A 14,114-nucleotide genomic window follows, 5' to 3' on the forward strand; every position below is an offset into this window, starting at 1 on the left:
ACACCGTTGTTTGATTCTAGCTGACACCTTTCACATGAGGTCTCCTTTGGCGAGGAACACCTTACCAGAGGGGAGCTTTTCTGTTAGGTTGGCCCTCTGGCACAAAGACCTAGTTACTGTACATAGCACTATCCCCTCTTGCAACAGGAAGCAACTGCATGCTGTATACGAAAAGCAGGAGTAGGTGCACATCCCTCCCATAAGTAGAGCATCTTACCCCTTGTAATAGGCTCCATTTGCTTGACTGGTTGGACGCCTAATCACCTTGCACCATCTGTTTCAGACAAACTGGACAGCTCCTTCTCACGGTCACGAAGCTCAAGCATGTCAAGTTTAGAAAATATTAGTTCTGAAGCAATCCTTTGTCTTAGCTACGCCGAAGCCTTCTGTCGAAAAAGTGGTGAGTAGAGCTGCTGCTGCTTCTTTTGCATTTATATCTACGCTAATGCAGGGGAAGCAGGTTTACCATCAAACGCATGAAGTGTGTGCTCTGAGTTTTTTTTTTTTGCTCTGAAAGTGCTCATCTTCTGATGTTTAGTGATCGGCTCTCTTTGTTCGCTTTGCACAGACACATCAATGTCCGCTAGTCTTTGGGTCGGCACCCAGCTCGGATCTGTACTTGCTGTCTCCCTGAGTGTGCCCACAGAATCGAGGCATACGCAACCTGTAATTGCTTCTCCAAGCGGTGAGTTGAATTTGATTTAGCGCACATCTTGTCTAGGCTTGTCACTTGTTTACTGGCCCATTTTTTTTTTTAAAGCGAATGCTTTACTGGCCGCAAACTTGCGACTTCACCCTGGCGGTGCTCTCAGGAGGCACATGACATCACAACATGCCTCCCCAGGGATATTTCTCTCTCTCTCTCTCTCTCGCTCCCTAGTCACTAGTGAGCATGTGCCACTAGTAACACTGAGCCACAGGTGTTCCCCTGCTGCGCATCTCAAAATCCAACTTTCAATTTTCAGTTTTCTCTTTCTTCTTTCCCTCCCTCTTTTATCCCTTCCTTTACAGCATGGTTCAGGTGTCCACCGAGATATGTGAGACAGTTATTGTGCCATTTTCTTTCCTCAAAAACCAAACAACACAAGTGACCAGATGGCATTCATAGAGTTCATTGGCGTTGACAACTTTGCAAAGGGTTGACAACTTTGCAAAGGCCGTTCATTTTCACAAAAGGAGAGGCACACAACCGGTTCGTGGGTCAGGGGAGACTTCAATCTCGCTTTCATGTATGTGGCGTTGGTGTCCAACTGCAAAAGCCGGCTTTGATTGCAGTCCGGCTTTGATTGCAGTCCGCATACTGGATAGGCAGCGCGCCCTCCCTGCCGCCCTGGGAGGAGGCATGCAGTTAATGGTTGATCGCGAGTGCCGCATGTCAGCCACAATGCTGTCACCGCTAATGCATTCAGGCCACATCTCTCTCTCTCACAACCTCCACATGTATCAAAGCAGGAATGAGGGTGCGCATATACAGGGAGCCAGTGGTGGATATGTGAGACAGATACTGCGTCATTTCCTTTCCCCAAAAACGAATTTTCCATACAACTGTATTGTTACCTTTCTCTCTATCCTTTCTTACTGCTTCTCACCTCTATCATTTCACTTTTTCAAACTGCCTGCTATCCTTTATTTCCGCGGGGCACGCCGCCCTGGTGATGGCAGATGCCAGGGGTTAGCAAAAATCTTTTTTAACATCTCTCTCCCTCATACCATTGCTTCTTATCCCATCTGTTGCCTGGGCTAGACAAACTACATACACTCTTTCTATAGTTCGAACTTGCTTGATTTGAACTTCATATTATTAGAACTGATTGCAACCTCAATTTTCCTTGGTCTTCTAGATTTTAAAACGTGTCCTCACAAGTAAAAAAAGGCTGGGATACTGTATCCTCACCCTCTTTTTCTGCTTTTTTTTTTCTATTTACCCATCCACAAGCCAGACGCATTCCTTTCATGCCTTTGAGACCAGATACAGTGGCTACAGACTTGTTTCTTTTTCTTTACTTAATATTGCTTTCAGCAATGACTTTCCTATTCCCTTCTGAACAGGGAGCATATTTCGCCTGAAGGGTCCGATCCTGTCCATCTCGTTCCTGGACAGCAGTGGTGTGTTGATGCTTCCACTGAGCGAGCAGTGGAAAGACCGACCGGACTCACGTGAGCGGGATGAGCGGCGGTTGCGCAGCATGCCGTCGCGGGGCGCTCGCATTTCGCCCACGACGTCCCAGTCACTGGAACCTCGTGACACGCAGTTTGTGGTGATGGCCTCTGAGAAGCAGGCACGCATTGTGGCCCTGCCCTCCCAGACCTGCCTGTACAAGGCTACCCTCACGGAAACATCGTTTGTCGTGTGTGCCGAGGTGCTCTCCATCAAGAGCATTGGTGAGACCTCCGAGTAGCCCTTTTCAAAAACAAACTAATAATCGCCTGTCCCTACGGGTTTTTGTCTAATTGCGTAATCTAACCATGTAATGTGGCTTTTCTTCAGTCTGCTGTAAGCACCTGATCCTGTGCCTGCTGTGTGCACTAATCTTTTTATTCTAGTTTGTGGCTAGCTTAGCGAAACTCTGGGGTTGAATAAGGGAATTAATACATTTTCCTCGTTTATTGTTGCGGCTGACTGCCCAAACCGCCAACCCCACCCTGTGATCGTGAGCACCACATTACTGCTGTGTTGCTATACTATGTCAAAGGCATAAATGTGAACAAATATAAAGTTTCTGCATCCTTCCTGTCTTTACACTATACTGACGACACCTATTGATTTATAGCCAGAGTGAGGAGTGATTGCTAGTTCGAGTTTGTCTGTGCCTTTGGTGGCCGCGCATTGTTCGCTGGAGTTGGTCCATTGAAAACCAAGGTCCCTTGGTTTCCAGAGACTTGATTTTTGGGTGGTTTCACCGAACTATTACTGCAGCATAGCTAGTCTCTTGTGTGCTATAAATGGCAAACATAGCTGGATTAGGTTGTATTACTGACATAAACAGGTTTCATGTTTTCTTTTTCACACATATATGTGTATGACTAAAAAGAAGCCAAGGTACCAAAACCACTGTCTGTTCAAAAAGCGCAGTGTAGCCTGTGTCAGGACATATTGTATGTATCAGAATAAAGCTTTACATCACATTTACATTACTTTATTCAAGTTTACTGTGCACCGAAGCATGATAACATTGCCATAATAAAAACACCAGCATCATGGCTCATACAAGGTCAGCTTCATTGTTGGGTATGAAAACGTGTCATCTTTGTGAGCTTGTATGTGTGTGCCTGCATGGAACTGTGTCTTAAAGAGAAGTGCTATGTAATTGTTGAGGCTAAAATGCCAGCTAGAAAGAAGAGTGTAGAGGTGCCTGTGAAGTTTGTTTCTCCTGTGAAAGTGTGCCCAAATAGATCTTATGTGCTAATGTTTTGTTTTATTTTGTTCCTTTTATTTGCAGATACTGCTTGTCTTGTGTGTTACATTGCAAATGGCAACATTGTTGTGTATAGCCTTCCTAGCCTTAAGCCACTTTATGAGACAGACTTCCTGCCACTTGTCGACATGAGGTATGTGGTGTTACATCATTTTTCTTGCCCGATTTTTTTGCACAGTCAGTGTAGTATTTCACTGCCGAGGTCAGTCATATCATTGCGGCGAGCTCTGGCAGTTTAGCTTATTGTGGCGAGTGGGCAGAATTTAGGTGTTGGAACACATCTTCGTCGGTGTTTCTGAACTCATCAATTCATTGGATTTTGCATCCTTTCGCAGAATTGCAAGGACCTTTTGCTTTAGCAAGAATGGGCATGGAATGTTCTTGTGCTCCCCATCAGAACTGCAGAAGTTCACCATTTCTTCTGATTTCTGGTAAGCTTTTCTCCTTGATGATGAATGAATTGGCTCATAACTAGTACATAATTATTGCATGTCAGGAACTTTGGTACCATGCCATGGCATTATGACATGACACGGTTTTGCAGGGCTAAACATATTTACAATAGTATCTATAAAAAATTTCATTTAGGGTCAGTTATTTTCGTTTCTTCTAAATTTGAGGGTAAAAATTGAGCTTGTTTCTTTTTAAATGCAAAATTGGGCACACACCGGGTATTTTTGGAAATTGTTTTGTAGGCCTGGTTTTTTTCTGAGCTAGTTCTGCCAGTAAAAATTTTGCTGCAGGACATGAAAGCTACATTCTTGTTCATTATTTTCATAAATACAGATGGCAGGTTGTTCAAAAGGAGCTGTTCTGCAAATCAAACGTTTATTTGATTTATTGCAATTATTTGGTCACCTAACTGCCATTTGCATGGGCTGAATTTCTATATCTATGCTGGTCCTACCTGCCATTGTGTATATGCTGTCAAAGCATTGTGCATATCAGGTGCCATTTGGAGTGTAAACAGGCTCTTGAGTTGTGCATCGTTAGCATTGTTAGCATCGTTAGCATGGTGATGCCAATAAGGCATCAGGTCAGTACCTGATTTTTGGCAGCTGGCTTCTAACATGTGCTTTTCAGATATATTTTAGGGTACACCATATGCCGTGGAAATGGCAAGAAGTGAAGGAAACTTACAGTCAACAAATAACTGCAAACACTGCTGTAGAATATGTTCAAGATATCCGTTGGCTCCTATGCAATATGTTCAGTTTTTTGCTCTGGAAAACTGTTATATGCAAGGTTCTCATTCGGGTACAGATTAGGCTGGGGGAAAAATGTTTTACCCATGGATTATGGGTCCAGGTTTTTCACTGGCCATAGATTCTATTTTCGTAACTGTAAACACTTTCCCTTCCCTTTCGTGAATGAAATTTTGGTATACCTGTACGTTTAATGTTCTAAAGTTTGTTCAAACCCCAAAACCTTCCTTGAATGTATCAGTTATATTGGTATGGAAAAGTAGCAACACAGGCTTCTACCTCACCATTTACCTCTGCACTCTGATGGGGTTTGCTTGCAGTACGGTAACACTCAAAGAAAACGGAAAGAGTGTTTGGAGGCAGTTTGCTATAGTTGTCACCAGGGGAGCAGTGTTTCTCAGCACTGGGCCATACATAACTGGTGCACTTGTGCCCTGCAGTGCCAACTTGCAAGAGATGCTTGGTACCATATTCCTGAACAAGGATATGCCTGAAGCACCGAAGCAAAGTTTCTTCAAGGGACTGTTTGGAGGCGGACCAAGTGTGTTGGATCGAGAAGAGCTGTGTGAGTGCACATCCACTGCGAGGGCATTGCTGGCTGCCCCTGCTCAGAGGCAGCATTTGGGGGGGCTCAAAAAATACAGTGGTGCTGAAGCCATAAGTTTTGCAACGGAGCCTGGATGTCTGCCCATATTCATGGTCTTAAAGGTCATGCTGAGAAAGTTACTGATTAATGGTGCTTAACTGACAGTCTGGGGCATACAACCTGATGCACTAAAAGATCAAATCATGGAGAAATGTACTAATCAATCCAGAACACTCATTGGTCTGATCAAATTGGTACAGCATGTTTTAATTAATGGGTTAGTCCATTTGCATAGCGAGGTCGCATGTTGAATCAACCTGGTGAATGTGTTCTTGCTCATCGAGAGGGAGTCGCTTGCGATTGACCAGGGGAACTTACTGTACGGAGTTTAGCAATGATGAAACATGCGATGCAGCAGTGTCTTTGCTTGGCATCAGACCTGCTGTAAAATTATTTTTTGCACAGGCTTGTGAATACTAAGCTGACCACAGCAAAGCATTTCATATGAACGCGATAAAGTTAACCAGCTTGTGTCTCAGAAAATCTGGTAGCGGCGTCATTGACCGTCAGTGAAAAATCCGTGAAAAATCCCCAGAGAACCAACCTAGGAGGCATGTGGGCCACCTAGGTCATGTGACCCCTTGTGGCATCATCAAAACCTGCCCACCAGATTGTGACCCAACTGCCCACCATGCCAGGTGGCAGTTAATTTAATAATTGGTCGGTCAGGAAGATCAACCTGGGTCGCATAAGGCCTCCCAGTGGCAGCAATTGCCATTCGTAGGGCAGTGGCGCATCGCCGCTGCACCACTGGGCCAGGAGTGGTATGAGGACTCTCAGGGATCAATGAACATAAAGTAGAGAATGACCAATTTTGCATGTATACGGATTAACCCATTACTCTATTGCATCATACCCTTAACACAGAGCTTGAGTGTCCCTACCAATTTTTCTTAGTTACTCTTAGCAACAGCACAGATCAGCATTTTGCACCATAGCACCTACCCGCCGCGGTGGCTCTGTGGTTAGGGCGCTCGGCTACTGATCCGGAGTTCCAGGGTTCGAACCCGACCGCGGCGGCTGCGTTTTTATGGAGGCAAAACGCTAAGGCGCCTTTTCGTCTTTTACTCCCTCCTTTATCCCTTCCATTACGGCGCGGTTCAGGCGTCCAAGATATATGAGACAGATACAGCGCCATTTCCTTTCCCCCAAAACCAATTATTATTATTATTATTATTATTATTATTATTATTATTATTATTATTATTATTATTATTATTGTTATTATTATTATTATTATTATTATTATTATTATTATTATTATTATTATTATCATAGCACCTGCCCTTGCATGAGAGGAAGTCTCATTGTTGAAAAAAAAAGATAATATTTCAAATTATTTCTTTCTGACTTGTTGCCTTGTGGTCTTGCACTGTTTGCAGTTGGTGAGGCAAGTGGCAAGCCTTCAAAGACCATTGCTCGTCACATTCCTGGAAATACTGGCAACGTAGAAGCCATGAGGGCACAGGCCGGCACACTGGCTGGAGAAGTCATGAGGGCCAGACAGGTGAGTTGGGGAAAGAGATATTTGCAGAATCTCTCACTTGCTGCTTTTCAAAACAGAATGGTCGTTTTGGAGTTACAGGTCATCATGGAGGCTATGAAAATGAAAATTCATTTTGAGGACTTTTTATTCAAAGAAAACCCACAGCGCTTACGTGCCAATATTGCGAGGGACGCAAAGCTTTATAAAATAAGTCCACAGTGTTCAGGCTCACTACATCCCATGGAAGTGAGTTCCTTTCACTAATGGTTCGCACGAAAAAAGAATGGTGGAAAATGTTTGGTGTAGCACTATGTGGTTGGACCTTGTAACAATCAACTCTGGAAGATACGTAATGCAGCTGGTAAAAATTGGATGAGGATGAAATTTCTATAAGGTTACAATAAATTGAGTAAAACGGTTTTAAACGGAGAGCCGTACGGGGTTCACTCATTGGAGCACAGCCCAGTCTCTTCTTCATGATTGGACACAGATTGGAACAGATTGGATACGTTCAAATGTATCTATATAAATGTTGTAAATCTGATCCCAAATTGGATGGGCATATGTATTTCAGAATGGGCTGCCTCTCTAACTTTGCTAACCTGACTTAATATAGGTTGAAGAAAACTAAGGGATCTACCCGCTTTACCAGCTATGCTGTTAAAATGCACTGGACATGTACTGTTATATGGCATGTGAGGTATTGTAGGTTTGGCTAGGAACTTCCAAGGGCAAACATTAATATGTGATAATTTGTTTTGTAACCAGTGCTCGTAAAACAGCTTTCTGGTCATTCACTATTAGCATTTGAAATTAGTATTTATATTCCTCTCTTTATCCAGCATTGTGAGCACTGAGTGCAGCATTAGCCTTTTAGCATAAATTGTCATGTGAAGCGCTAGCTATGTACAGCTATGAGTGAAATGCGGGAGTAGAAAATTGTAGTAGACACCAAGTGGTAGTATGGATTTACCGACTATGGCAAAGTATTTCGTGCTTGCATATCAGGAACAATACAGATGCTAAGTAACAGCCCTTATTAGGTAGCACATACATGCAAGGTTTGTTTTTGTGTGTGAGGTGAAGAGCCAGTATTTTATTCTTTGCTGCCTTGCAATCAGAACATCACATGAGGGTCAGACTTAGAAGCCAGCTTGAGTCAACCATTGGCGGGCAAACTTGCGTGTCTTGTGGTAGTCACAGTGACAAAAAGTGAGCATAGTTCCAAAGTCACTTAAAACCACACCGATCAGTTGTTCATCTTTATAGCTCAACTGAATTGCACTGTAACCGATTAGGAGCAGCCTGTATCATGTTCCCCAAATACTGATTGGTGAAGTCCATCTGTCGTAATACTAGCGGTCTTTGCTAGCATTGTCAGCAGCTTTCGAAAACCACTTGAGAAAGCTGTGATCACTGCAAGTGTTTAATCATGCAGTGAGTAGTCCGTACCGCATCAGTGTGCTGCATGGCTTGTGCAGGGTGATGTGCAGTTCATTTAGGTTTGAAGTAAATGTGTTGAGTAGGCTAGTCAACAGTCTTGCTGGGAGCTTTCATGACTTGCAATGACTTGCCAGTTGCAAATTGTGGCTGTCAACACCAATTCTTAAGGAGTGCCAAAGTGAAACATGCCTTTATTACCAACTGCACTTGACTCATAGTTATGGTAATTTCAGTTCATGCTGCACATGCTGCAACAGCTTATATCCAACTCGTGAAAGCTGTGCAGGGTCATAAGCATGGAATTTGTGATAAGGCTGGAAGTAATAGGCAGATGGGTCAGTGTGAAACCTTCAATTTGTGCTCTGCCTTCCATGCATCTTTGTGCCATATCAATGGTTTGCATCTCAAGAGTAAGCAGCAAGATTGCCGTTTTTTGCATGGACAGTGTCTTGAAGGAGGGCAGACAGCATTTCGTGACATGGTGCAATGCCAGTGAGACTGGCAATCAGGGAGCAAATACATTAGTTTCAATGGCTGAGTGGTTAGCGGACTCATCACACCCATGTTTATGCTGTGACTGTGTGTTCAATCGGGTGCATATTAGCAAGGTTTTTGCTACAGTTTAAGTGTGGTGTGATTTCAAGTAAATCTTTACTGTATAGTGTAATGTGTAGATCATTCAGGAAGTAGAGAAAAACATGCGAGTAGAACAAGCTGTCTTGTATCCTTTATTATTCAGAAGCATCCTTTTAGTGCATGCCTATTCAGCCAGCATCATAGAGCACCAAATGCACCTAAGGCCATGCCCAGAACATATCAGGCTTCATTCATTTTTGATTCTACCCCCTCGCAGTTAGTTTGATAAAATTTTGGCTCCATCTTTTGAGAGCAATTTGTGAAACTAGCTCTGGAATCTGTCTTAGGCACCCATTGCAGTGATTGCGTGGTTGCGATTGATTTGTGCCTCCCTTGCTGTTCTCAGGGGCTGAACGAACGTGGCGAGGCCCTCACGCAGCTGGAGGAGCGCACCGCTCGCATGATGTCTGAAGCTGAGAGTTTTGCCAACACTACGCACCAGCTCATGAACAAGTACAAGGATAAAAAGTGGTACCAGTTTTAAGGGAAGGAGGAGGAGGTCTCCGAACCACCCCCCCGCCTCTCTCTCTTGCTCTCTCGGTGTGTGCCTCCACTCTGTGATTTTGCAACAGGGTGACAAACGCCAGCTTGGTCGCTCACGCTTTCGACGCATCTCTCAGAAGCGGGGAGGTTGCATCGGGCGGTTGAGGCAGTGAGAGCAAAAGCTGCGTAAATTGATCCGTGTCCTGTACTTCTCCTCTTGAGGGACCTTAAACGGCTTCGACCTGCTTGCTATTCATAACTGAAGTGGCTCAAACAGTACTGACATAACACAATGGCAGCTGGCCAGTTATAGTGCTATAGAGAGAGAGTTACCTTTACTGCATGCACTCTTTACATATTGCATACTCTCAAGTATTGCCTCTTTTGTCGCCAAGTGTAAGAGCGCAGGCTGGCTTAGCAGAATGCAAACAAGTTGTAGTGAGAGGCTTGGAAGCTTTGCATGCAGACTCTGTGTGTTGTGGAGGGAGCATGCTAGAGGCAAACGAAAAAAAGCAAGCTGGAACCTTGCCCGTACAATGCCGGTTAGCAATAGGCAGTCCTTTCCTGCTTTCACTTTCATTTTTATACTGTCTCGGTGCAAATCGCACTTACCGAAGGTTGGCCAAAGATTTTTGTCGCGTGGAGAATGCAAGAGCATAATTTAATTAAGGTTTACTCTGTTTGCAGAAATGACGTGTTCAGTCACGCTTATTTGCTTTTTCTCTTAACCTCAGATGTGGGTGCGTTCTTGTGTGGCACTTTGACCATAAAATGAAAGTTTCTAAAGGGAAGTCCTTTGGTAAGGTTTTGGTAAACATGTCTAACAAGCAAGCAATCAAAAGGGCTCATAGTGCTGTTCCAGTAGTGAGCATGATCAAAATAATATGCATGTCAGGATTGCGTTGGCAACTTTTTCTAACCTTAATAACTGCAAGTGGTCTTATAGCAGCCTACGCAACAAAACTCATCGCTGTCTTTCTTTCCTGTTGACTTGTATATGACTATAAAGAGACATGTAGAATCTCGCAAAAGCAAAAGAAAAAAGCAAAAACTGTGTGTCTAGACAGCGAAGTGTTGCTGGTGGCTGCTTTGGCAGTGACCATTTGCTGTCACAGCTCGGCTGTTGTGCAGACATAGGTTTTATACAGACAGTTGAATATATCTGTCTTTTAGTTAACGGATGCTGCAACGAAGGACCTTGTAGCCCTTATTCTTAATACAATATCCTTCATTATGAACTGCGGCCTGTAACCAGGCAGTTCACTTGATAGTTTTTTATGTACTTGGATGTCTGAGATATGTCACCTTGCACAAGAGTATTTCATTAGCTGACTAACTCTGAGATACCTCTTGTTGGCTGTCATTGGCCTATGTAGTGTCCATGCAGCCTTGTGTGACCAGTATTGATAAGGCTTATTTGAATCCCCCCCTGCCCATTTTTTTTCTCTTGTAGCAAGTGAAGTGAGAGCGTCAGTGTGTCTCAGTGTGTCGCTCCACATTCATCGTTTCGAATGTTTTCGTTGGCATCTAGCACGGTTTCCTTAAGGGAGATGCGTCGAAAGTTGACGACTGCTGTGGTTTGCTGCCCTGTACGTACACTCCTCGGTAGGAAGGTTGTATCTTGATTCCACTGCTGTGTGCTCCTTTCCTTTGCTTTCTTGTTTTATTTTTATGTTGATTTCTAAAAAGTGTTCAAGCCTTGTTCTTTTGCTCTGTTATTTCTTCTATCTTCCCTTAGTGTTTGTTTCACATGCAGAGCAAAAAAAAAAAAGTAATGCGCACCACCAACCACCACACAGTCCCGCCAGGCAGCAGAATCACCAGCACCACCACCACCACAACTGGATGTGTACGATGTGTATATATGTAGCATCAGAAATGTTGACTGTTTAAGTGGTTCCACACAAACTTTTCTGTAGTGTTTTGCCGTTTCCTGTATTGTATTTCTTGGGGATCAGTGTTATGATGGTGAGGTCAGTGAAGGCAAGATGCAGGGGTCTAAAATACAGCATACCTTTTCCTTTGTTTCTTCCTTTTCTTATTTTTAACTTTTTTTCTTACTAAAGGTGACCCGAGGTATTTTTCTAGAAGAGGCTTTGAAACCCATATATGCAATTTGCCAAGCCGTATAGAGGCACTCTTCACAATGCTGTTCTGTTCTTATCTCCCAGTAGACTACAAATGCTGCAGCTTTTCCCACTTGGTTCTTTAGACCCTTGTCTTCACTGTGCAGATTGTGAGCAAACAGTTCTTCCATGGAAAGGTGTGAACTCTTTTCAACCATTTTGCTCTTGAGTAGCCGTTTAGGGATTTTTGGAAGGGATAGGAACTCTCTCCAAGGAACGATAGCGTGCAATTTCCAACTCTCATGAGAGGGATGCAACTTAAGGCGAATAAAATAAAAGAAAGCGCATCGATGATTCAATTGTATTATGCGGTGGCAGTTTGTTTTCTGCACTTGTTTTTGTAGTGAGGTTACGAAAAACTGTTTCTGTGATCAGCGGCATCAAGTACAATTGTAAATAAAGGATATGTACGAGTTGGCGTGATGCCATGCTTTGTCTGTTGCCGTTGTGTGTTAAGTATGAGATTAATTCAATTTCTCTTGTTTTGTTTTTCTACACGCCTGAGTTTTCTTGTACCCGGTTGTCATCCACTGGACAATTAAACGAATAGAAATGTTGCAGTCTCTGTCTGTACTCTGTTGATCATTCACTGGCTGACATGAGCTTGTGAACCTAATCTTGTCCAGGCAAGCAAGGTCATGAGGAAAACTGGCTGAGAAAATCTGAAAGGTTTTTATTTGCGCTTTGCCTGTGCAGCAGCACCATCATCGATGTGGCGAAAAGCGGCAACGATCAGCTCCTGCCTCATGCGCGCTGATCGCGCCTATAAAGCATACAGTGTTCTCTTGGAAAGTTCTGTTCGGGCAACGTGAGCCCTTGTCACCTCGCTCCCTGTCAGAGTTATTTGGGGACTCTCCGTGGGTTTGTTTCCTGTGATGTTCCACCCTCCCTAGTTACTCTGTCAAGGGAGGGCACCTGGGCCACAGCAACACTAGCACCTCAGACTGCGTGGTTGCTGTGGGTCCTGGGGGGAACACTTTTTGATCTGATATGCACTGCCATATAGCCTTCATGCCTATTTTGACGGCACCTCCACTGTCATTCGTAATAAGCGAGCATTCGTTATAACTGGGGCCATTATAACGAGTGGGCTTGACTATTTCATGCCTGAATATAAGAAAAGCAACTGCACACGCTGTGTGGCTGCAGCCCTAATTTGGAGCTTTTAAGAATTATCATTTCAAAAATAGTTATGGATTGACACACTCTCATCCTTACATATATATATGATTGCTTTCATTGAAGCTGATGGATGTAGCTACAAATGGTAGCATGGCGCATCAATGTAGTAATTCAATAAATAGAAATGATGTGCACAACTCTCAGGGAGCAACGAAATGAAATTCGTTTTCTAGCGGGAGCACATGGTGTGGCCATTGAAATTCTGCAGTAGGTTTCTGAATGTAGCACGAATAGCTGCAAATAATTACCTTGTGTAGGTGTCTTCACCAAGTGACTCCTAATATGCTGCATGGAATCTGTTGTAATCTCTTGCAGTCATTAGCTACGGACACTTTTTGCAGTTCCTGGCATAGATAGCGAAGCTTTCAAAAACGGTGCACATCTCTATTTTGTTAGACCTGATTAAATTTTGAAACTAGGAAAATAAACCTTGGCGCAAATAAATTCACGCAGACAAAAGAGAAGGAGACAACGGACAGGTGCCAACTTCCAACTGTTTATTGCACAAGAAAAGCACATAGATTTATAGCCTCAGGCTGTGCCCACCTTTTTCACTCCACGTGCCTTATTGCAGCCATTCCTTTGTTCTCAGCAGTAATCCCGCCACCCCATGGCAGGTGACCATGCTTGGCTTGGAGAAACTTTATTGATCAATGGTACTGGATCAGTGGCGACCTCTCCCATCCATTCCACAAGCTTGGCTTGCGTGTTCTCGTCCGGCTCCTTCAGGAGCCGAAGCCTCCTGTGAGGGAGACGCTAGAAGGTCATTTGCAGGTGTTCTTCTGTTGCTATGTGACTGCAACATAAGCAGTACCTCAATGAGTGCTGGAACAACGGTTCTATCCCAGGTGACCATGCAGAACATATATAAGGTGCACAACCTCAAATACAGTTGTCGCCTTAAGGTGCGGGCAGTTACAAGCACAGTCTGGCCATATTCTTTTGCCAGCAACAAGCAGGACCAATTAAACTAACTTTTAGGTACTTTCAAGACACGACACAAAGTTCTGCTTGAGGAAACCTAGGAACAAATTTTGCAACTGGGTTTTCTTAGTCTCGTACACGCCGCTAACGGACCTCCCTCGAATTTTGGCTATGGGAAGGTACGCTTGTGCACGGCCGCTCAACGGAAACGTACCCAGTGAGTCACCGCTGAGCGATCGACCGTCTTTTGTGGACGCGTGCTCCAGATGCTCGTGTATACTTCCTTAGTGCTCGATCCTTCGCCTTGGTTACGCTGACCATCGCACATTCTGTCGATGCTCCAGTAGGCAAAAAAAAATTAAAAAAAGAAAAATCATCTTTAGATGTTCATTTCGCGCGTTCTTTGAAATATTTGCAAGAGATTTTTGTACGAAGTGAGTACGCTCATCAGAAAGGGCGCAAATTTAAGTGATCTATAATAAACTGTACATCTCCAACCAACAATTTTAACTTTAACCCAATGTTTCGAAGCCGACTCGGCTCCATCAGGGGTGACTGAGGGCAGTA

The 14,114-nt window shown here is 43.8% G+C and overlaps 1 protein-coding gene across 2 annotated transcripts in view; it reads left to right on the forward strand.

The window, feature by feature from the left end:
• Window positions 1–12,001, forward strand: part of Tomosyn (syntaxin-binding protein tomosyn) — a 49,215-nt gene extending 37,214 nt beyond the window's left edge. For both annotated transcript variants that reach the window (XM_077632187.1, XM_077632188.1), the window contains 8 exons: window positions 284–400; window positions 569–685; window positions 2,050–2,382; window positions 3,441–3,549; window positions 3,752–3,847; window positions 5,062–5,186; window positions 6,650–6,774; window positions 9,179–12,001. In XM_077632187.1, the coding sequence (XP_077488313.1) occupies window positions 284–400; window positions 569–685; window positions 2,050–2,382; window positions 3,441–3,549; window positions 3,752–3,847; window positions 5,062–5,186; window positions 6,650–6,774; window positions 9,179–9,316 (1,160 nt within the window). In that variant the 3' untranslated portion in view covers window positions 9,317–12,001. The remainder of the gene's footprint in view (window positions 1–283; window positions 401–568; window positions 686–2,049; window positions 2,383–3,440; window positions 3,550–3,751; window positions 3,848–5,061; window positions 5,187–6,649; window positions 6,775–9,178) is intronic.
• The last annotated feature ends 2,113 nt before the right edge of the window (window positions 12,002–14,114 follow it).

This window comes from Amblyomma americanum, chromosome 7 (assembly GCF_052857255.1).
Source record: "Amblyomma americanum isolate KBUSLIRL-KWMA chromosome 7, ASM5285725v1, whole genome shotgun sequence".
Lineage (NCBI taxonomy): Eukaryota > Metazoa > Arthropoda > Arachnida > Ixodida > Ixodidae > Amblyomma > Amblyomma americanum.